This window comes from Strigops habroptila, chromosome 1 (assembly GCF_004027225.2).
Source record: "Strigops habroptila isolate Jane chromosome 1, bStrHab1.2.pri, whole genome shotgun sequence".
Lineage (NCBI taxonomy): Eukaryota > Metazoa > Chordata > Aves > Psittaciformes > Psittacidae > Strigops > Strigops habroptila.
The window spans coordinates 124,409,971-124,435,560 of NC_044277.2; the positions used below are offsets into that span (position 1 = coordinate 124,409,971).

Consider the following 25,590-nt stretch of genomic DNA (forward strand, 5'->3'; position numbering starts at 1 on the left):
CATTTCAGAAACTCAATGAAAACATTCAAGACAGTAATTTTGACTTCAGGTTTTGGGTACTTCATTCACAAACACTGAATACGCAGAGCTAGAAAAACAAATAATGCTACTCACATTTTTTTTGCCAGGCCACACTGTACTTTAACTTGAGGGTTTCTGCAGCTATGGCACAACATAAGCTGTCACATAAGCTTGTGCATAGCAGAAACCCATGCTCTAAAACCTAAAACCAAAACATTAACAGAACAAGATGAGTTCTTACCATGTAAAGATGACTGTAAGTCATTCATGTTTTGGTCTAACAGCTGTGAGGGCAAGTAGCCTGATGGTGTTGGTGCCACAGATGATGAAGTGCTCTCCATATCTCCAGCTGAAGAGTTCATGGTGAGATCAGCAAGTGCAACCTGTCCAAAAACAGCTGTCCACTCTTTGCTGAACTCCCCATCATCTGGGGAGGACGCGTTGAGGATCTCATTCAGTAACACCATGTTATCACCAGGTTCTGACTCCAAGGACCTCACAAACTGATTCTTTGAAGCTGTCTCAGAACAAGAAAGTCAAGAGAAATAGTTTTTTAGATGAACAACGAAAAGAAGGAACCTTTTAAAAATATTCAATCTACGTTTTGCATGTTAAGTGAGATGGAATATTTTTACATGAATATTTGCTGTTTTCTATTTTAGACCTAATTCTTTTGGACATCTAGACTTGTAGCTTATGCAACAAATAATTCCTCGATTATCTTAGATAACCTCACTGTTGTTAAGACTCATTTCTCATTAAAACCAGTATTACAAGTATGCTTACAAAATCTATTGAACACCACACCAAAATCATTACATAGTCTAATATTTAAAACACTGGAGAAGACTACTTTTATGTTGCTTTTTGAAGTACTATATAAAGCTGTCAACCCCCAGAAGGTATAAATTTAAAATAAATAAAAGTTGTGGGTTATTCTGGAATTTTGTGAGAACACACTTAAAATCACCTTTATGACCTTCTGACCAGTGCTTGAGTTATTTGCTATTTCCCTGTAAGAACAGGCTATCTACACAGAGTGAGATTTCTACGCTGTTCAGCGTTGCAGTAACTTCATTTTTCCTCTCTTAGGCTGCTGAGAACTAACTGGGGTCACTTTCCTTTTGATTGCCCTTGCTGGTTTTCCTAGCACCACAACTGCAGCTGAAGAAGGTCTTAGATCACTTAAGTCATTACTCCTTAAAATCAATTTTTTCCTATTTTAGAAATGTTAAATGGTTATATAAAATACATGAAACATGTAACCAGGATTGTAATCCTTTTCTCTAGCTTACGAAATATTTGGAAAGTGAAAGAACTATCAAGGAAGCCCAAGTGTTATTGTACTTGGAAACACCTAGAGCTCCACTGTGGGAGTACACAGAGGACAAAAACGGTAGTTAACAATGTTGATAATGCTATGTTACTGATAGCCAGATCAGTTTATCTTAATTATGCTTGCTTCAAACTTGTGGTAATGCACAGAAGCAACTTCAGTTTTCCAAAGTTCAGGTAGATCAGCTGAGCTCTTCAAGTTGCATACAACTTGCAAAGATGTCTTTAACCCTTTCTGGTTGAGGTAAAAGATTGGCAGTAGCAAAGTGGTTGCAACAGGCCATTTTATTTAAATGCAACTGCCTTCTCAGGAAAGTTCCCTTTTAATAGCTGTAATAATTTATAATAAAATAGCTGAAGTTGAGTCAGCGGAGAAAAAAAAGCACAAAACTGTGTTTTAAAATAGGCAGATGAGTCAACATCCACACCTACGTACCAAGAAACAAACAAACCAACACATAATATAAGGATTTTATTCATTACTGAAGTCAGATCTGAGATTCAGCTCCATTCTAATTCACATTTTTATATATCTCTGTATGCCCTGACACGGCTCAAAAACTAGAAATAGAAACATTACAAACACGTCAATTCTCCTGATGTTCCCTGTAGACTAGAACTAAGATACCATGGAAAACAATTTGTTCTCATGAATTTTCAGGCTGCTTTCCCATCCTCAGATAAACAGCAAAGAATGTTAACGTTGTCCAAGCACCTACAATTCCCTCAAATTATTCAGCAGGTGAGGCAGAGGGGTAAAGCCTTCCATAGGGGAAACACATTTGCTAATTCAAAGGCACTTAAGAACTCTGATCTCTACAGGGCACCACCATCTCAAAGCTGCTTTCAGGAGGCCCCTTCATGAACTTGGAAGGCTTGCAGTGGGAGATGCAAAGGCTGCATCATTAGTAACAGATCTACTAAGACATGCTGCCAACACTGCACCTAACCACAAATGACCTATAACGGAACAAAAGCTTTGCAGCAACACAGCTCAGTGCAAAACTCTGCTTCGTCTGGGTATCCCATTTTTACTGGGGGAGAAAGTACAACATATAGCTTTACATCTGATGAGCAGTTAGGTCTTGCTGTAGTGTGCACAACCACCAGAAACCAGAGGAGTGACCATTTCTTGTCTCAGCAGTTGTCCTTCCAATCTTCCTGCAGGGACAACGCACCCAGGGCAGGAGAGGATAGGGTGGTGCTTATGCTCAGGCTGCCTCAAGTAAGCAGTGGGAAGTTCTACTCTGGTTTGCAGTAAATGTTATCTTGAAACCAGTCTTGCTTATTGAGCTATTACTCATGTGGTATCTCTGCTATTTACTAGAATGGTACGGACTTTCTCACCGAAGTCCATATCATTCAGACCTAAGCGTATAAATGTCCATGCAAAAAAGCCCAAAATTCCCAATAAAACACTGAAAAAGCAATGTCGCTATATTTTTGTGGTTGTCTGAAAAAGCCTCGAGCAATGCTCATTGCAAACACACCTCATTTTGTTGCTTTCTCATGTGTGTATGAGAACGGCATAACTGATTTAATTAACTATGTGGCTGAAAGAAGTCACCAGTTCTTAAACTGTTTTAAGAGGCTGAAATAATTTGTACATTTCTGATATAAAATCTTGTCATTACTAGTGTATTGCCAAGGGTTGTGGTACAACAACTAAAGAACCAAAAAGAAAAGTTTGTGAAATGCTATAGGAGGGGTAAGGTTTACAGTGGAACCTACTTAAGTCGGGCAAATTTGATATACTCTACCTTTGATATACCTAACCTTGAATGACCTATTACAATGCATTTTATCCCCAGTAAGGTTTACTTCACATTATAACATCAGGAATAGTGCCTCTGCATGTATATGGAGTTTCCTTTAACACTGTTTAAATATTGCAGCTGAATAATTTCATTCAACCTTTCAGATTATGAAAACAATTAAGATCTAAGATTAAAATTATACTTGGTGCCTGTAATTGAGAAGCAGATGAAACAGACATGCACAAATGTTTCATACCATTTTCTTCAGGTTGCAGGTCTAGTAAGTCATCTATGGCACCTAAATAAAAAAAAAAAAAAGAAAAAAAAAAAAGAAGAAAAGCAATAAAGGAAGATCTGCAGTACATTGACAATCAGTATTTATACATCTAAAGGTAGTTTTCTTAAGTCTCTTCACCTGAGTTCTGCTTGTGGTTACAATTTCCTTGTAACGTAGATGTGACATCCTTGCCATCGTCAGCTGTAATCAAGATCCATAAACATGTCAAATTGCACTTGGCACAATACCATGCATGTAAACAACATCACTATAAGATCAGGATGCAACAGCTAATGGAATTCATGTTTAAAATGAACCTGGTAACAATGGATGAAAAGCCCAAGATATAAGCATCTCTAAGCATCTCTAAGAAGTGAGGCAAACTTCTGAATAATAACCCTGGGGGAAAACTTCCTTTGAATCACCACCTGCCACACTAGTCCATCTCCAGGCTGAGTGCACCCAACTGAGGTGACTAAAAGAATCACACATCTCTGCGGTTCTCCAGAAGCAGAGACGCTTCTTTTAGAAGCCTGTACTTACAAAGTCCAGGAGAGACCACAAAAGTGCCAGGACCTTATCAGTACCTAAATCGCTTTCCTTGGCAATTATGTCCTTCCTCTTGAAGCCAAGTCTGGGAATGGGGAAAAGGAATCTTTCCCCAAGGCGCCCAGGTCAGTATATAAGTAACAGCACCTTTTCTCCTGGAGGAAAATAAATGGGCTAATTTCCCTCCCAATAGGAGAGAAAGTGTATAGCTGAGGGTTATAAGCTATCAGAGGTGAAAAAATACCACCGTGCCTCAACTGTAACTACCTTTAGTTTTGAGCAAGTCTCTTAAATTAGATGTGGAGTCAAAACAATCATCTAGATTCCATCTATCAGTGAAGAGAAAGACATCTCCCTCAGGTGAGTAATCCTATTTAAGATAGGTAGCAAAACAGGAGGGATGAGTTACCTGCTGAACATGCCTTTCTCTCTCCATTAACTGTTGAGGAAATCTAACTTCTAGACAGCTAAATCTGTCGCTCTGAAGGCAAATGAAGGAGTTGGTTACAGTACTGCCAGAACTGGAAGGCAGATCTGCTAGAAGCCTCAAACTTGAGGCTGGAAAGGAGAAATAAAATTCTCTATAGGGTAATAAAAATTGAATGCCAAACCCTTTCAAGAGAAACTTCAAGGTGTGTTCAGAACTAAATGAAACAGAACAGCTTGCTGTTGCATATTATTTTAACAAGGCTTTGCTAGGACAATGACAGAAATGAATCAGATGGTCATTTAAGGACTGATGATCACATCTGATTACACTTTATATAAATAGGAGAAGCACATGGACAAACATACATGACGCTTCCATAAAAGGACAATGCACAAAGCTAAAGAGGAAAAACCCAACCCTACACTGACGGGGTGTGTGTGTGTGGGGGGTGTGTGTGTGTGTGTTGGAAATCAAAGTGAAGTTCATGAAAGGTGGGATATGAATAGCCACAATTCCATAACAAAGGAAGTACAACTGTTACTAAAAGCCTGCCTTAGTTCAGTGGTAAACATGGTAGAGCCAACCTTAAAAACATCCATAGTATATTAAGAGAAAATGCAAAGCAAATGATAAACAATTGAAAGTTATGAAGTAGAAGTAGTTGATGAGGAAAACTAAGATGAAACACAGCTCCATTGCGAGTAGCGTTACATCTGTATTACTTTAGTACATACAGAGTACTTCCAAGGGCGAAATGGCACAGACCCACTAGTAAAGGGAGATGGAAAAATTTAGCAGAGCAGGCAGAAGTATTCCAAAATATTTCAGCTCTTTTAGAGATGATGGAGAAAGAGACAGAACAAGGTATTTATATTATGGACGATGGTGAAGTATTTTACAGCCCATAAGTAACTGAGATTCTCAAAATCATCTGCTAAGAAAATAGAAGTCAGATTTTGTATCTAAGAATATTAAAATATTTCATCAAAGAGGTATCTGAGCTAATTAACTGCAAAATGGATGAAACTTCAAAAACACTAGAAAAGTCCTAATATTGTGTCATTATTACAAAAACACCCAAACAACAACAATCATTAACAGGATGACTCATTAACTGTACGTAACTATGGGCTGGTAGCTCACCATTACTCCTAGACAAAACATTAGCCGAATCCCATTCAAGCATGGGATTCAGCAAAAGAATACGAGCATAATAAATGCTCCTGTAATAAAAGGTGGTTTTATGGAAAGCAGACAAAGTTAAAAAAAACTCAACTTTAATTTCATTCTTTGATAAAACTATGAGCTTTCTTTGGTACAGATATTTGTTTAGAAACAACTTGTCTTTGTACTGCATAGCTTTCCAGCTAAAAGGTTAGCACTGCATAATATCTAGAATGAACATATTGAATGGATTAGGAACATGAAAACTAACAGATGTCAAAAAACAGTTGTTACAAGAAAGAATTGCAAAGCAGAAGTGTTTCTAGTTTAGATCTGCAAGGTTTAGTGTTATATCCATCACTATTCAATGGCTTTAGCAGCCACCTGGAAGTAAACACAAAATCACTCTTGAAAAAAATGTGCAAACAACTAACAGACTATTAAAGGTGGTCATTCAGGCCAGTCAGTCAGTTGCTGTAGCCAAAGCTGGGAGAATTTAACACTGCTAAGTCATAAGCTATATCTCTAGGAATAAGGAATATAAGCCATGCCGCCGCAGAAAAGAAGAACGAGTCTTGGAAAGCTGTGACAAAAAGAAACTGAGTCTTGATAGACAACAAATTTAAATATGAGCTTCTAATGCGATGTTGCAGAAAAATGAGATTACCTTCTTGGATTTATAAATGGGAATGTGATTCTACCTTCTAGAAACACGACATCAGAAATGTCCAGTTATACATTTCAGATTTTAAAAGGGATGTTGTACAGTGGAATAGAAATAAACTTCATAAATAAAGGAGTAGATAAGATGTCTTCAAGACATCAATATAGTTAGCCTATCAAAATGGAGATTTGAGAGGAGTCTTGATTTTAACGTAGTACCTTTTAAGTATCTTCATGGAGGATAAAATACCACATATTAAAATGATTCTCCTCCATTCTCCTTAATTTAGTAGAAAAAGATATATTGAAGCCATGACATTATTTAGGCTGGAAGAACCTCCGAGGGTCATCTTGTCTAAGCCCCTTGTCAGAGTAGCGTCAGCTATGATGTCAGGCGTGGCATGCTTTCATTATCTCGACACTTACTAATCGTAGAATGGTTTGGTTTGGAAGGCTCTTTAAAGACCATCTAGTTCCAGCCCCCAGCCATGGGCAAGGACACCTCCCACTAGACCAGGTTGCTCAAAGCCCCATCTAGCCTCACCTTGAACACTGCCAGGGATTAATCTCTAGGTTCTTTCCTTGAAGACATGCCCAATATAAGAATTATGCTTTGGAAGACAAGCTATTTGACCTATCTGACAATAACTGAATGAAATGCAGTATGATATAATATGTAAGAGATCAGTTTAAACAGATCTTCCTGGCCTTAAGTTTCATGCATTTGTAGGGATTTGCTGGGTGAAGCTGAATATATAGGAAATAAACAAAAATGAAAAAAACATATATTACAGCACTTATGAAGTTATGATAAAAAGAAACAAAATACCTGAATAGTTTGATTCCTTGGTATGGCTCTCGTCATCTAATGAAATCAACCTTGATTTGAAAAAAATAAGAAAAAACTGAGAAAATAATTCTAAGGCTACAGAATAATTTTTTCTCTTTTGGGTCATATCATTAAAGAATCATACCAATAACAAACCAACAGTAATTCAGATGGACTCTTGCATTTGCTGTATATGCTGGTCTGTTGTTAACTTTTAATGTTTAATTGGCAGAAGTCTGTTGAAAACCAAAATTAGATTGAAGACTAACTATCAAAACCTACCACCCTTTCATTTTTAATCTAACTAAACCTCTGTAATGGAAAGTACAGTGTAGTCTCCTTTTCCAGATTTGGTCTTTTGTAACTATCATGGAGGTGATATAACTGTTCAAAACAAACAAACAAACAAAACTAATTAAAAATCAATGGGGAGTTTTGTCCCATGGCAGCGATTTCTAAATAAATGGAACAGCAGTGTTGATGAAAAAGTTCTTGACAGAAAAAAAAGCTGTGGTTTACATGCAGTTCTTATACACAGGTAACCACTTCAGTAAAGAATATATACTTTCTAACTGCTGTTACTTTGTGTAAAGCTATTCAACCAGTAGGGAAAGAAGCAGACACAAGGCTGATGTGGTGAAGAGGCCTGTGCAGGCACATTCCTTCTATCCTCTAGCAACAGGACAGGAGGAGTCACCTCTCCTGCTCCTGAGGATAGGCTTGTGGCAAAGCAGAGGAAAATTAGAGTCAGGCCAAATTCTAGTATATGGAACGTTTACTGTCAATGGAAAGTTTGCAGATTTTAAAATCTTTGTTTTGTGTAATTCTTCTAGAATCTTCGATGTTTATTTATGGTTTGTTTTAGACAGCAAACTGGTGACATAATTTTTTCCCCTCAGTTTTATGACAGACAAGGAAAAAGATAATCTATAAATACAAGTACAACCAGGACATGTCATCTGATGCATTTGCTAGTAGGCGCCAATGCACACATCTTGCATAAATCATGAATTCATTTTAGACCTTTATATTCAACACTGAGGAAAACAGTTTATGAAATTACTTATTATTGTCACGAGATGCAGCAGATTCAAGCAAGTGCTGTGGAGACAACCACCTGCCAAACGCTACTTGGCTGAGTCCCTTCTAATCTTAATAGCACGAAATTTGACCAATTTATAAACTGGTTTTGGTCAGTGATTTTGAATCTAAACAAGTAAATAGGACTGGAAAACTGAACTCTTTAAAAATCCATTATATATAGCTGAGCAAAATCCACTAATCAGTCAAGCTGTTCTCTGCTTTTTGATAACTGATCCTTTCCTGGGTACTTCATTTAACCAGGGATAGTCAAAACAACAGGTGGCAGCAGGATTATATCAATGTTGCATCTCCTCGCAACTGAATCCTGATGGTCCCATAGGGGAGGGATCACATCTCATTCTCCTGTTCTCCTCTCCCCATAGCAGTCCATTCATAAGTCTCTCTCATCTCAGAGCTACAGGTAACTCAACCCTCGATAGCATCAGCTCACTTAGATGTACCTTACCCTAAGTACCTCCTGCTTCATTGGATTACTAACTGATGCTGTATACATTACAAAAACTAATCGCTGCTCAAAGCAATCAGGAATCCATATCCTATTCCCAGGTGAAAGGAGATGCTGCTGAAGGGAGAAATACAATGCTCATATGTCTTCTCCCATGTGTAGTTATTTACCATTTCTTTTACTACAGAAAAAATGAAGCAAAAGCTCAAAAATAAAGAGAATGCTAGGAAAGATAAAAAAAACATATAAAGGTTTAATGGGTCTTTTTAAAGCTCTTAATTTCACTATAAAATTTATTAGTTTTCATGTACACATTACAACAGTTCAGGAATTCGTGTATTAAACTTCCTATTAGCTAACGTGATCAGACTAGCTGTGTCTGTATTTCCATTTATAAATGTTGGTGATTTTAGCAACCAGAAAGCAGATTATAGACAAAAATACTTATTAATCTATAGGCCATGCAACTTACTGACTCTGCTGATCTTGTACTGATTTAGCGCTCTCAATCTGCAGGTCCTCCTTTTCTGCTTTTTCTGTTAGTTTATTCACAGGATCTTGTAAGCTCTAGATCATAACCATAATATAAATGAAGAGAACAAAATAGAATGTGTGTCATTTAAAGCCAACCCAAACTACAGAACCCACATTAGTAAGAATGGTTTTGAGCTGTATCAAAACTGTATCTGACTCAAACAAGCAAAATAAAAAAATGTTAGAATATATTCAAATTGAGTTACATGAACACCTTTTATATAAGAAGGTGATGCTTGAATACTTCTAAATTCATGTTCTGTTTCCAGTATTTCCAAGTAAAACCATCTATACCAGGTGCAAAACAGACACTGACAGCATGTTTCTGCCATTTTGGGGGGTTTGCATCTTTTTTTTTTTTTCCTCCTTTTTTGGCCCCCTGTCCCCTTTTTTTTTTAAGATAAGAAAAATGCATTCTTTACATGATTATTCCTCATATACTGCTTCTTTACTTCTTCAATCTCTTTTTTCCTGACACAACTATTGACAAAACCTTGGCAACAGCAGTGTAATGGGAAGGTACTATGTGTGCCCTGAATCTGAAAACAAGGGTTAAAATCTTGGATGATTAGTTAGGTAGAGGCCAGGTGTGGTATTAGGAAACCTTACTGTCCCTTTGCAATCTGAAAGACCATGCTACAAGATAACAATGTGCAGTTTCCTGGTTAGCATTTTTACAACCAAAATTTGGACATATGAACAAGCAGACACATAAAGCATTATAGACCAGCTCTCTGAGATTACAGAAGTGATACATATACTACTGGTTGTCCCTGTTATGCATTAATTAGTACTGCTGTATGAAAAATTAAATAACTGAAGATAGTAATTAAATAATCACAGATGTTAGCAACGTGAATATTTGGCTTTATCAAATGGTTTTGCTGTGAAGGTGAAAACATGTTCCTATTTCCAATGTCTAACTCAGTTTCTGAAAATTAAAACCACGTTTCACGTGCATAGTCCTGACTACTTGTAATTGAGTTTATTTATCTCACTGATATTCACAGTAGTGCATCTCATCCACCTTCTCCCCCCTTTCCCAAAAAAGCTGAGGCTAAACCAAATAAGCCACCTTTTGTGCAGAACTTAATGAACACAGAAATGTAGGAGGTTTAACAAAATGGTAGTATGTTTCATCAGAACAGTAAAACAAAGGAAAAACTGTGGCTGCTAAATCCATCTCATCTATTAAATAAAAGTTAAGAGTCCCCAGCCCATCTGTTACAATAAAAGCATGCCCAGGCATGTCACAGGTCTTGTTTGCACTGCCCTGTTAACCAGGATAGATGAATCCCCAGTAGGGGCATTCCAGTTTCTGCTTGGCTCAGTACCTGGCTGTATGAGGAAATGTATACTTCAGAGTTTTAGAAACCAAAGTAATGGACCTGTTGTATACTACAGTTGCATTTTTTTCCTCTCAGTATGTTATTTTTTCTATCTAGAACTTCAGCTACTTTAGCACTGCAGATATCACGTGTCAAAAGACGAGGTATCACAAAAGCAGCAATAGTAAATAAAGGCGTTAAAGAAATTTACCTTATTCTGTGATTGCCACTTTTTTTTGACACTGTAACAGTGCTACCCAGAATCACATGTAAGCGTACTTCTTGGATTCTAAATACTGGACACTAGTCACCTCAGGCTAGATCACCTATAAACGAATATGTTACCCTTTAACTGCATTTGTACTGGCTATTGATTAGGCTCCACTTCTTGTACCAGTAAAATGGATGGGAATCATTCCATTGACTCCAAGAGGACCTGGATTAGAGTTCAAAAATGTAAGAATGTGCACTATACTTGCACAGAAGTGCAATGCAGAGAAAGACAGCAGAGCTTTGCATTACAGGGACTGTAACCATGCATTACAGGCACCTGAACCACCTTGGACACCTTCACAGGAGGACAGCCAGCCCACTGTAATCAGGAGGAGATGGTGCAACAGTTGCGGTGCTCTGCCTGCCCCTAAGTATAGCAGCACAGAGCCTGCCCCAAGAAGGGTATAATGGTTTTGAATAACAACAGAACTACTTTAACCACTGCCTAGTTATCCAAGCTAAATAAAATTATCAGAATTAAAATCTTCTGCATCTTCACCAAGAAAAATACAGAGAAACCAGCATTCTTCTTTAAGGAACTATATTTTATGATGCTTCCTTCATGAGTATTTCAGGAAATACATATTTAAAGGACTGTGATCAAGCTATGATATAACAGCATATAGAAATGGAGTTCACAAGTACCTTCGGAAGGAAACAGCATGATAATAATGACCGTTATTATTTCCTGTATCAGAAAAATAAACATAGTGCTGAAATGTAGCTTCAGTTTCAATGGAGATTATGATTAAAATTGTTAAAAATCAGCAGCTGTATTTTAATGCAATAATTCAATATAACAATTTAATTCAAACAGTATTCCTCATGTTCAGATAGCAAATAATGAAATGATTTTCTTCTCCCCACATCTTGATGTGTACTACAAACTGATATATCTTGTTTAGAAGATTAAAAAAGGCTAGAGAATCGGTATGAAATAAAACCAAGTGTTAAAAAGCCACTGTCAAATGTTTTCTAAACATGAACCCATGGTAATGTGATCACTGCATACAGTGTACATAGAAATCAAACTGATAGTCTCTTACTTGTTTCAGGTTAGACCAGAAGTCTTATAATCTAGAAAGCATAGTGATTACACAAGGCTGTAAAGACACAGACTGAGTTCAGACAAAAGGAAGCACGCTTCAGTTGGGTGTATGAAGCATCCCTGACTTCGCTGGTTCAGAGCAAACGTGTGACGTCACAGCACTCTTCTGGGTGCTCACACAGACTCATGCAGACTTTCTTGTGAGCTACACCAGTATGTGGCTTAAGGTAGGATCCTTGCATATTTAGAAGGCTATCTTCCTAGAGTTGTTGTTTCTCTTTTACTATAAAAATTAGGGAAAGACCATACACACTAGCAGAGTGAGTTCACAGTCATTCCCTCTGCTTATCTTGTCCATTTCTACAACCAAAAGTCACCAGTCACATTTTGCTTGCTCCTAGTACTCGGACAAAATATGCAAGCCATCAAGGGCTTCCTCTGCTGCAGAGTTAACCCTGGTTCCAGCTCAGGCACTATTCTGTGGCTGACTGCTACTCACTCACAAAATTCCTTCACCTGCATCTGGGCTGCTTTCAAGTCAAGCCAAGATCATCCGGACTGCACACAAAACCTGTCTTGTGCAGTGAAATCACCAGAGTGTTGACAAAGCACTCAGCTTGCCCACAGTTTCCCCCAAGCGCCTCGGACAACCAATGCACTTCCTTTTGACTGAGAAAGAATCAAAGCAACACAGTAAAGGCAGATCCAGGAACCAGGGATACATCCCAGGACATCATGACACATATGGAGAAATGCAACACCACTGAGGAGACAAAGACTTCGATAGGTTTCATTTGAGGGAGAGCTGAAAGGGAAGAGGGAAAAGCAGGTAGCCTCAGAACTTCCTCATGGAGATTCATCAGGAAAAACCCAATAAACACCTAACCCCCGCCCCCAAAACCCCTAGAGATAGAAAATGATATGCAATGTTGCTGTGAGTAAAGTCAACATGCAACAAAGGATAGGATAAAATAAAGAAAGGATACCAGACTACAGCAGAAATCAGCATGAGGCAACAGTGTTGTAGAACCTGCTTGGACAGGGTTCTCCAAACCATGTAAGGAGCACAGCATCCCACTTTGCACAGAAATAAATGGATGCACTGAGAAATACGCCTTTTGACTCCTTTACCAGAATTATTATTATTTCTAGGCTCATATGAACTCTTCAGGAAGTTTGGTATTATACATTAAAATGTAAAAAAATGTAACTAATTATTCATTAAGTAACTAAGGTAAATAAATGGAGACAGAAATTAAAAAGAGGTATTATTCCTGAAAAATAGCCTCTGAAATAAATTTGAATTCATGAGATATACAGTAATTTCAAGACAATGAAACTTTAAAGGCTTTACCAAAACAGCAGCCCACTATCTTTAATAGTACAGCAATGGATACAGTAACAGATACTTCAGATACTTTTACCTCATGATACGTAGAGTTGTTAGCACATTAATAATCATCTTTCATCAACCATGAAACTCGCAGTTAGGAAATACAGCTGCAATAGCACAATTACACTACTTTTAGCGTATACCCTGAAGCAAAGAAAACAAATGGGCTGTTTTTCATTAAGGGAGTTTTGGCAAACATCTCTAAAGACAATGTTTTCTTTCCAGAAACAATCCCGAGAGGCTTTTAAGAGTCTCTTTCCTGAGGTAAACCTGGTACATGAATATATTCATACTACTAAATACAGATAGTAATTTTCCAGTACATAGCACGTTCTAATTTTTCAGTAAGACAATCTACATCTAAATCAAGTATTAACAGTTTCTTTAAATTCTTGTTTTAAAGTATAATGCTAATCCTACATACACATATGCTTAGTTTAATTCAAAAGGATCACTTGTATCAAAAGGTGAATTTAGCTGCTAGATTGATACTGGAATCATAAAAGACAAAAATTATTTGCAACTACCAAACTAAAAAAATTTCTTTTAGGAAAGATCCCTTTTAAGATATAATATAGGGAAAATATTCTAAGCGGGGTAACTCCCAATTTAATGTAGAAATGGGCACACTGAAATATTTTATGTGTGTTTTAAGCTATTATATATTCTGACTGTATATTTTTTAATGTGTAAGGCATCTTCATTTGGTATATTTTTAGACCAAAAGTTTATCCATCAGAAACTACACTTGCCCTAGATCTCCTATAGCCATTTATTAAACTTCATAAAAAAATAATACCATGTAATCTCAATGTAGAATTATCTTGCAGCTCCTTCTTAATATATAGTTACTCTGGCATGAACATACGTTATGACTGTGAGGGATCAGTTCCCTAACTGCAAACATCTATTGTTATTCCACACCCAGGTCTAGCAGAGGAGACATGGGATTCATGGGAGACCCACACCCTTCAGAAATGACACGTGGAGGTGAGGTGACTTACCCTAGCAAGGCACCTGAAATAGCAGCATATTTTCTTAGGCAACAGAATCTCACCTGATGCAACCACCAGATTTTGGTTTAATCTTCTCAGCAATCATTTGATGTAAACAAACAGAAACTACTAATTGCAGGAAAAGAGATCATGGAAGAGACTTGGTATAGAAAATAATCCCACGCTCTAGAGACCAAAAGAAATAAAGAACTAAAAGGCAGTAACATAGTCTTATTCCCAAGCAGCTGTTTTGTGAAAGCAAAGACTTTCATGAAATTCTGCAGCATAAAACTACCTCTGATTAGCATCATTTCTCAGCATACATTTCACTGCAAAATCAGGAAATCATATCTTTTCAGTGCAGGAAGCCAGCAATAAAAATGGTTAAGATTCTCACAACAAAGTTAGGCTGCATCCTAAACACACTACAATATTCGCAACCGTTATTATGGTTACCTTTTGCTTCAAGGGTGTGCTTGTTACACATGTGTCGACTCAATACAGACTGTATTTCTTCATCACAGATTCCCAATCTAATTTCAAATTTAGATCATACTGAAATCTTTCACAGAAGGAAGCTCAAAAGATAACAAACACCCCCAAATCTCTTTCACCCTCCATCACAAGGGTATTTCACTCCCCAGGACAGGTGAATTTTCTGTACAAGTTTCTCTCCAATGTCCAAATGTTACTATGCTTTTTGAAACATCATACATCTGTTCAAATAATCACATTTTTATATATAAAAGAGAATACCCAGCAACAATATATGCTACCTACACAAATCAGACTGAAATTGGTTTGTATCAAAGCAAAGAGAAAAAACTCCTCAGAAACCTTCTAACAATGGGAAGTTATGAGAACGGCTCACCAGCATGATACCCAGCCTCCTGAGCAGGACTGGCCATGCAAAACCCAGGCTGTGAAGTAGACATCAGAAGCAATAGTGAGGAAATAAAGGGGATTTTCTTTTCTGGTTTGGAATTTAATTGGTAAGTCTGTAGGTAATTACTAGCAATGTCAAGGTAACTATGCCCTAATGTCTCCTGCTGAAATCTGGACATAAGCTCTAGCTGAAACCCATCTTCCATGACATGCACTATGCAAGAAAGAAGCTTACAGTTATGTTAACTTCATAGCAAATGAGGACTTCTCCTGCAAGACAGGATTCTTAAGAGGCTGGGTAAGATGAACCAATTTATGAGCCTCTTCATTTTTGTCCTTGGTCAGGAGAGATTGAGCTTGAAATTTTATTTTGTTTGTTTTGTTTCTTTGGTCTATTGTGATGTTTCATGCTGCAGGAGTAAGTGTCTCCAAAAGCTCTTTATGCACTTCAAAGTTCAGAAACTGCTCCCTCCCAACCCACATTCTAGAAAACAACTTTAAATATAGCATAGTCACGTACAAACAAGTTTGGTAGTCTGGGGTGAATTAAACCATATACCTTCTGGTGCTTCTTTTCCAGGAGCTCTGGGGTAGCCACAGGCTATAAAGCATAATGCAGTTCCACTTCTACATGTCATATGCACAAGCACTTCATGGATTGAGGCTATGACTTGTAATTGTTTTCAAACTGGGTTGTCTCTCCAAGCAAGCAGTGGCGTTGCTGCAAGCCATTCATTCCTCACTTTCCTTCCAGTGCTAACCCTTCCCTCAGACCTCCTTCAGACAAATGTTATTTTTCTCCCATGCAAATAGGATCAGCCAATCACAGTTATTATGTTGCACAAAATATGGGATAATTGGAAGATGGTAATTTTTTTTCACTGTTTTCCCATTCCTCTACTGAACCTAAAACTGCAAGGGGCAAAGCAACTATGCAGAGGCAAGCATGACCAGGAAAATACACAGTGCCAAGTGATGACTTTTAGATACCTGGTGAAACTCTGAACTCAGGCTACAGTCAGATATCGCATATATTCCATACTTAAAGATTACAAAGAAACAGCAAATACCACTAGTCATGCAAAACTATTTCCCAGAGCAGTTAAGGGTTAAAAAGCCTCAGTACAGGTGTGGAAACCCTGTACTCATGCATATGTAGTCCAGTAAAGTGTTCTTATAGAGTGTGAGTTTTTAAGAACAGATGCAAAGGCAAAACAGCATTAATTCACTTGCAGGATTTTGGAAAGTAACATAATTCCCTAATTCTGTTGGATTTTATGATTCTTTTGGAATAATCAAACAAAATCCCAGTTAGCACTTAAACACATACTTAAGTGCAGCCCTGAATAATGTCTTCCTTTAAAATGCTCCTTAGTCACTGCACTCTACATGCAGTTTTTGATCCTACTAGCCAGAAGCGCATTAAAAAGAAAACCTATATTTAAATGAAAAGACAGGACAGGGATAACACTGTCAGAAAATATATGGACAAAATATGTGTACTTTCTACATCCTTGTATGATCTCTTGTTCTCATTGGGCAAACAAACATATCTCTCTATTCCTTACCTTTAACATTGTGAATTCATATGGCTGATAACCTTTGAAACTTTCATGGATGGCTGCCATCGTGTGTGAAGTTTTTTCCCAAAAATGAAGAAGTGTTATCTGTAAGGTAGGATAAAATTTCAATGCAATGTTAGCTTTAACACCAATCTGCTTCCAGTGCAAATCTCACATTTCCACCCCAATAATAGGTACATATTCTTACAGCTGAATATTGCCATGGTAACCTCTTAAAAAACATACATTAACAGTAAATCTTTCTTTTGGAGGTCAACGTTTTCTTTGGATACCTGATATGTTGTTAACACATGAGAAAGGAGGTTGCATCTGCTTGCTCCCAAGAGATCCACTTTTTGACAGACATCAGTTTTCAGTTTGTCAAAGTTGAGTTTTGCATGTCGCACTTGAGCTTGAACCTTCAAACAAAAGGACAATTGTTCATGTAGTGATTTTTTTTTTCCTCTGTTTTTCATGAAAGAGCAAATGAACACAACTTTTAGGCAAATCAGACAACCAAGCAGACTTAATTAAAATTTATATAGAATTTTAATATAGCATCAATCCTACTGAAAATAAGATATAGCAGGTTGAGATATGATAAAATATGGCTGTTGCTATCTTCTATGTTACTATTTTTCTAACATATTCAGTGAAGAAATTTTGTTTCTAACTCCTCTTTGTAAGATGAATATTAGTATTAAATATATACTGATAAGGTAATAATTGGAAAATGTATTCATTTTGGTATCCCTTTACAGAAATACCAATTCAAAGGTTGACCAACAAATTTGGAACTAAAATTTTACTTCATAATATACAGGTGCTCAGGCAGAAACGTCTCCATGAACCTATTATAGTAGGAGACAAATTACACTGACAAACTTTAAAGTCGATCTACAACTCTTGTTGACAATATAGCACATCAATAACTTTGAACTGCTACAAAAATTTCACTTATTGAAGTTTTCCTTCTAAAACAGAGTACTTTTCTTGAAAACAATTTTAGTTTTAAAGGGGTTTAGTTTTTCACATTATTCTTCTACCATCTGTCAAGCAGATACGAGACGCCCTCTGCTACACAAGCTGCACATGTTTGACAACACCACTGGTATTCTCACCGTCAGGTATCAGGGTAGAAAGTTGATGTAGGCACTTATACCCAGGATCCCCGTTTTCACGACAGATTTGGACGCAATTTCTTTATTCCAAAATTTGTATACAAAATTTAATTTTCTTCCAAGGAAATGTGAAACAACCAAACCACAAACATCTTAATTTTCCTATAACTCTTTCACAGTTACATTGTAACATTGTAACAAAAAATCCCTTCACAGTAGAAAAAAACCCACTTAATGCAAATTAAATATATTTCCTTTCCTTTACTGGCCAAACTCGGAGAGTAAGGTGATTTTGTTCAGAATATGCAGACTCAATCACACAATATCTGACAAACATGTATGCTCCTGATCTTCACAAATGAACCCAGAACCATGCAGCAAGTGCCCGTGCCTTGTGCAGCAAGGACAAATACATACCTCATAGCGCAATCTGAAATGTTAGGGTTACCATATGTCTAACCTAATTTTCCCAAATTCAGGATATATGAGACTTCCAACCAGCTACAAACCAAGCAAAAGATCTGCATAACAAACTCATCAGATGACCTAATTACACAAATTGTGGGACTTTTGGGATGCTGGATACGTGGCAACCTTTTTTTCACTGATCAGATCAGCTCTGCAGAAGTAATATAATAGGGTTGTACATATCATAGGCCTGATATAAGGAAGAAACTACTGTAATTTAAATTTTCTGATAAATGCAGCATCTCACCTGTGAGATTTTAATTACAGAAAATAATGCCTACAGAAAAATGACTTTTTTTTTTTTTTCTTTTAATAAAGAAACAGCTGTGATACTCTATAAGATAGCTTTTTGGTTAGTCTATTCATCTGGAAGGGGAAGTCTTCCAGTATAACTCCACACATTACACCAAGCTATCAATCAACAAATCTGGAGTTCTGGTAATAACAACCATGTCTCAAACTTCTGACCTGATCCAGTGCTCTAACCACAAGACTATATCAACTTACTGATGACTTGCTTTCTTGTTTTTGCAAACTGAAGAGTTTCAAACCAAAGAGGGGTGTCCAGAGCTGGAAGAGTTCTTGAGTAGTTAGGAGATGTTTTGGTGAGGTGGAGACAGATTTGAATTTCATCAGGAAGGAGAAAATTGCTCCCATGGCTTTCACTCCTTAGGCATGACAAATGCTAAGCTATGATATAAAAAGCAAAGAGCAGCTATTGCCAAGATATCTCCCTACAAAGTACAGTATTTTGTGAAAAGCCTTACCCAGTTGGAACTACATAGGAATGAGCTGAGGCTGTCTCTTACTTCAAGATCCTCGAGGGACTCTACACTGCTACTTTTAGCTCGTGCCTGGTGGAACCCCAAGCGAGGCACTGTGCTATCCATGCCAGGAGTTCCACCCCACACATAAACTGTCTAGTCAAAACAGCAGGTGGGTGAAGAGCTTATGGGCTTCCAAAATTAAGCAGCAATGGAGGACGATGGGGGCAGTGGCAGGAGTGTGGAAGCTTTATCCGGTGCTGGATAAAACACCTTTGTCCTGCACTAGGTCCTTAAATCCTTTATTTGCTCTAGCTGTGAGTGACTGAGAGCACAGATTTACATATTCAGTCTAAAAATGAGAATTGTGAAAAAAAAAAAAAAACCAAAACCAAACAACCCCCAAAAAACCAAACGCAAACCTCACGGGCCTGTGCAAAAAGGAACTTCTAACTGAAATCCGAACATGAGATTACCTGCAGCTTTTGCCAGAAAAAATTGCTACAACAGGAAGGTATTTAAGTAAGAGATGTTGTAAGGTTTTGAAAAACTTAGTGAGACTGAAGACTAAATTCTGATCTCAGTTGTGGCTAAGAAACTTCAGAGAAATTCAACCGATGTCAGCAGAAAGAGGTCACATGTAAAACTGTATTTTATGATGGTGCAGCTGAGATTAGAATCCCTTTCCTATTCTGTATATCACAGCACTGGTGAAAACACAGTAAGAAACAGCTGTAGCTTTGTAGACTGATAATCCAAGTAAGTAAAGAATGTTAGTTCTGGGGAATATAGATACTCTGTCAGAGATGGTGGGCCACAAGAAAAAAAAAAAAAAGTACTACTAAATGTAATTATTAATTTCTACAACCTAAAGTCTGCACAAGGACTTTATACCACAGACTGGGATTTGAGTCCACCTCATGTCTCCAACTACTCAGAAGAGAAAAAAAATCCAGAAACCCAAAAACATGTGAAATTTGAGTTGCAGTCTTCCTGCATACAGTCTGCAGGGACACTTAGCAAGAAACAATGTCAGCATTTATCTTAACTGAACATGTGATTAGTTTCTCTTTTAAAAGCTATAGCATTCATAAAGAGGTGATCCACAAAGCAATGTGGAATACAAACCTGTATGTTTGACATGATCACACAGGTTACCAAATGCCACACATTTCTCTTGCCAACCAAGGAAGATATGATACTACAATCATAGAATCATAGAATCGTAAGGGTTGGAAAGGACCTTAAGATCATCTAGTTCCAACCCCCCTGCCATGGGCAGGGACACCTTGCCCTAAACCACATGTTTCAAGGCTCTGTCCAACCTGGCCTTGAACACCGCCAGGGATGGAGCATCCACAACCTCTCTGGGCAACCCATTCCAGTGCCTCACCACCCTCACTGTAAAGAACTTCTTCCTTATACCTAATCTAAACTTCCCCTGTTTAAGTTTGAAGCCATTACCCCTTATCCTACCACCACAGTCCCTAAGGAAGAGTCCCTCCCCAGAATCCTTATAGACCCCCTTCAGATACTGGAAGGCTGCTATGAGGTCTCCATGCAGCCTTCTCTTCTCCAGGCTGAACAGCCCCAACTCTCTCAGCCTGTCTTCATACGGGAGGTGCTCCAGCCCTCTAATCATCCCCGTGGCCCTCCTCTGGACTCGCTCCAACAGCTCCATGTCCTTCTTATGTTGAGGACACCAGAACTGTACACAGCACTCCACGTGAGGTCTCACAAGAGCAGAGTAGAGGGGCAGGATCACCTCCTTCGACCTGCTGGTCACGCTTGTTTTGATGCAGCCCAGGATATGGTTGGCTTTCTGGGCTGCAAGCGCACACTGCCGGCTCATGTTAAGCTTCTCGTCAACCAACACCCCCAAGTCCTTTTCTGCAGGGCTGCTCTGAATCTCTTCTCTGCCCAACCTGTAGCTGTGCCTGGGATTGCCCCAACCCAGGTGTAGGACCTTACACTTGGCTTGGTTAAACTTCATAAGGTTGGCATCAGCCCACCTCACAAGCGTGTCCAGGTCCCTCTGGATGGCATCCCTTCCCTCCAGCGTATCGACCGAACCACACAGCTTGGTGTCATCGGCAAACTTGCTGAGGGTGCACTCGATCCCACTGTCCATGTCGCCAACAAAGACGTTGAACAGGACCGGTCCCAACACTGATTCCTGAGGGACACCACTCATTACAGGTTTCCAACTGGACATCGAGCCATTTACCACAACTCTTTGCGTGCGGCCATCGAGCCAGTTTTTTATCCACTGAGTGGTCCATCTATCAAATTGATGTCTCTCCAATTTAGAGACAAGGATGTCATGCGGGACAGTGTTGAACGCTTTGCACAAGTCCAGGTAGATGACGTCAACTGCTCTGCCCCGTCCATCAGTTCTGTGGCTCCATCATAGAAGGCTACCAAATTGGTCAGGCAGGATTTCCCCTTAGTGAAGCCATGTTGGCTGTCACCAACCACCTCGTTGTTTTTCATGTGCCTTAGCATATTTTCCAGGAGAAACTGTTCCAAGATTTTGCCAGGCACAGAGGTGAGACTGACTGGTCTGTAGTTCCCTGGGTCTTCCATCTTCCCCTTCTTGAAAATGGGGGTTATATTACCCTTCTTCCAGTCATCGGGAACTTCACCTGACTGCCAGGATTTTTCAAATATGACGGACAGTGGTTTAGCAACTTCATTCGCCAGCTCCTTCAGTACAATAATTATTAAATTAAGGATGCTTTTAGGTTTTTTGATGTACTGAAAGTTTATTGACCAGAAGCACTCTCCATTTCGCAGCAGCAGTGCAGGTAAGCGAAGAAAGAACACCTTATACTGCATCAGCATGACATGACCTTTTGCCTTTTATGTATGCCAATAAATGCATTTTGAATTCAAATTATTATTAGACATCTTTTAAGATTACTTGTGGCTTCAGGAATTAGCTATAAAAGCTTAGTACTTACAAAGCATAATCTACTTAATACCACACAAGTTATCAGAGTGAACCTTTGCTTTTCTACTCAAGGGAAAGCTGATGTAACACATACTAATCTCCCTTCTCTGCAATTACTCTCCAAGACATGAGAAGCAGGACCTCATTGTGGTCTCAGTACTGCAAATTTTTATGCATACATTTAACTTCATTAAAGCTGACCATACAAAATTTCTTCAAATGCCTGGTCTGAAAAGTGTCAGGATTTTACTGACCGTAAGAGAACCGCACCAATCCAAATGCAACTTGGACATTTTACAATGAAAGAGCTCCTAAGCATCTGAAACTGTAGGTGTTAGTTGTAAGGTTTATGCTGTACAAGAAACTTACAGCACTACTGACATAAAAAAGATTATTACTCTTCATCTTTTTATTTTCTAAGCAGCAACCTGCTTTTAATTTCCCAATGCAAACATCTAAGTACAATATTTATGGAACAGAGTTCTTTAAAGAGAGCGCGTAAGAAAACATAAATTTGGAAAGCAGTATCTTACTAAATCAATAGCTTGACAAACTGTAAGATGCCAGACAAAATCGAAATAATTTCAAAACACTAAAATAAATAAGTAAATAACGAAATGTTAAAATCCTGAGGGCTTGAAAGTCAGATATTGGAATGTTTGATTGTGAGGGCCAATATTTACTAACATAGGTTCCCAAACCTATATTCAGAGAAGTCCCAATCTTCAAGAGTGCTAACATAAAAACCCCAAATGTTCAGACCCAGTTAAAAAACCCTATTCAGTATGTTCAGTTACTAAAATACAGATTTGTCATGTATTTTCAAGGAATCTTTATATCCTCTATAGTACATCTGTGTTATTACTTTCTTCTACTCTACTACAAAATACAAAATTTATTTTCAGTAGTAGCCCAATTTGAAGGACAATTCATCTAGTGAAGCATCATCTCCAAAAGAACTTAAGTTGGATAAATGCGCTAACTCACTTTACGTACAGTATATTTTTTGTCTCAGCATTTCCATTAGAGAAGCAGAAACAGATGCTTCCAGTCTAATTTGTCACCCAACCTCTCACTTACTCGATCTGAAAAGCATGCACAGCATGCGTACAGGCTGGAAGGAGGAGGGTAAGTAAATCAAGAGGAAAAAACGCCTGGAATATAGCAAACCTTCCTGTTGGGGGCTCTGGGTAAACGCTGCTAGCAGATGGAATCAGCACAAATCTCTGCATTACATAAGTATAGCACCTTCTGGCATACCTGATCATTGTGAAGACTACATGAAAATTAAATGCAAACTGAAGTAGGCTGCAGTTTGAGGACAAAGTATTTAGCACATAGCGTATCTTGCAGCACTTCTGCATGTGGCACAGAAAGCATAAGGAACTAGATTCTCAGTTCCTACAAAACTGTAATAACTGTAATAACTTTATACCATGAGCAGTGTTATGACAAGGAGCACCCATTACACTTTTACATGAGCATATATAAGCACTTACAGATTTTTTCTTATTTTTACTTTTTAAATTCAAGATTGATGCTGGGTAGTTAGAGAACAGAAAAGGTAATGTTTTACACAAAATAATGGCTGTAGCTGAACTTTTCCATGTGCAATGCAAGAACTTCCAACATTGTGCACAGCACTGAACCTGAATTCAGTGAGCTTTGATATGTTCTATATTTTACAGACTATGCTTTGACTCAACTGTTCCCTTGGGTTGGACTAGTATTTACTGCATTCATTAATCTCTGCTCCATCAACTTTTAGGAATAACACATAAGAACAATGGTTAATGAAGAGGTAGCATACTTCTGTTTGTCTGCTTCAGTCCTGGTTATTACAATATTCATTTATGATCTGATGAGAAACACTGATCAAAATTAATTTTAGGAGATGAAACTTATAACGCGAGAAATGCCTAGCCGAAGAGGAAAACTTCTTGGGCAGTGTAATAGATCCAAATAATACCACTTGAGTCTGAAGCTGAGCAGAGGTACATCAGATTTGTTGAAGAAATGAAATGATTCTTGAGATATGAATTTAGATAACCAAAAGTGCATAACGAGTTCCAATGATACATTTCTTAAATTTGCCATTTTGGACTTAATTACAAATGCCTGTGCTTGTGCACACATCCCCATGCACCCTCATTCTGTTAAGCCTGATTAAGCAAATTTGCATTCATGTTGCAATTCACATAAAGAACTCAATTACCTTTGCCTGTCTACCTGTCTCACTCTTGAAAGCAACAAAACCCCTTCTACTCTAAGGTGTCCCTGCCCATGGCAGGGGATTGGATCCAGGTAAACTTTTAATGTTCCATCCAACCCAAACCGTTCTATGATTCTATAATTTGATGATACTGCCTGCCTTTCTTTCACAAAAAACCAACTGATATGTCAGCTTTGAAAGAGAAGTTATGTCTGCGTGAGGAGCGAAAAAACTGCTGGTACACCTGCCATACAGCCTGCCTTTTTCTTCTTTTTCTATGCAGGACTACCAGCGTGGAGCTGCTACCTATAACTCAGACTCCCAGCCACTACAGCAGTACAAGCAAATAACACTTCGAAACAACTGTTGAAAATATACACATCCTGTGTCGAGGTAGTTTAAATGTATCAGCAAATTCAAGTGGAAAGACATCTGTGAAAGCTGCATTAAATGTGAATTAGACAAGTCATAGAATCATAGAATCATAGAATCGTAAGGGTTGGAAAGGACCTTAAGATCATCTAGTTCCAACCCCCCTGCCATGGGCAGGGACACCTTGCCCTAAACCATGTGGCTCAAGGCTCTGTCCAACCTGGCCTTGAGCACCGCCAGGGATGGAGCATCCACAACCTCCCTGGGCAACCCATTCCAGTGCTTCACCACCCTCACTGTAAAGAACTTCTTCCTTATATCTAATCTAAACTTCCTCTGTTTAAGTTTGAACCCATTACCCCTTGTCCTACCACTACAGTCCCTAAGGAAGAGTCCCTCCCCAGCATCCTTGTAGACCCCCTTCAGATACTTGAAGGCTGCTATGAGGTCACCACGCAGCCTTCTCTTCTCCAGGCTGAACAGCCCCAACTTTCTCAGCCTGTCTTCATATGGGAGGTGCTCCAGCCCTCTTATCATCCTCGTGGCCCTCCTCTGGACTCGCTCCAACAGCTCCATGTCCTTTTTATGTTGAGGACACCAGAACTGTACGCAGTACTCCAAGTGGGGTCTCAAGTCACACTGTAAGAGGTAAAGATTCTGGAAAAGAAACTGGTACAACTTCCTGGTATCCTAAACTGGTAGGAAACTCTCATTATACACAGACTTGATCAAGGCAAGTCTATCACAAGATACAGCACAGCACACAGATTGTACAGCCACCAAAGATCATTCTTCTAGTGGCTGAAACATTCATGGCGAGAAACAGACTGAATATTCAACTGAACCATGGTGATATTCAACATAATCCAATGAAATCAATACCTACCCAAATAATTGCAAACATCTACTAGCAAATCACCTGCCATGATTACCCAGAGATTTTAGATTTAATTGAAGCATCTAATTCACCAGTTCAGATTTCTCACTGGAGGCTGCAGCATGTTCATGACAGTCCTAGAACTCAATGTAAGCAATAGAAGAAGAATGATAAAGTACGCAAGGAAAAAGAAAAAAAAAGGAAAAATAAAAAAAAGGAGGCAGAAGCAAT

At 38.4% G+C, this 25,590-nt stretch overlaps 1 protein-coding gene across 2 annotated transcripts in view; it reads right to left on the reverse strand.

The window, feature by feature from the left end:
- The window catches only part of ICA1 (islet cell autoantigen 1), a 73,060-nt gene that overhangs the window by 7,201 nt on the left and 40,269 nt on the right, over window positions 1-25,590 (reverse strand). The window contains exons 7-13 of one of the 2 annotated variants that reach the window (XM_030508064.1): window positions 16,886-17,011; window positions 16,599-16,697; window positions 9,047-9,141; window positions 7,026-7,075; window positions 3,529-3,591; window positions 3,370-3,411; window positions 263-538 (exon numbers count right to left, since the gene is read on the reverse strand). In XM_030508064.1, the coding sequence (XP_030363924.1) occupies window positions 263-538; window positions 3,370-3,411; window positions 3,529-3,591; window positions 7,026-7,075; window positions 9,047-9,141; window positions 16,599-16,697; window positions 16,886-17,011 (751 nt within the window). The remainder of the gene's footprint in view (window positions 1-262; window positions 539-3,369; window positions 3,412-3,528; window positions 3,592-7,025; window positions 7,076-9,046; window positions 9,142-16,598; window positions 16,698-16,885; window positions 17,012-25,590) is intronic. The other variant, XM_030508153.1, reaches the window with a different exon arrangement.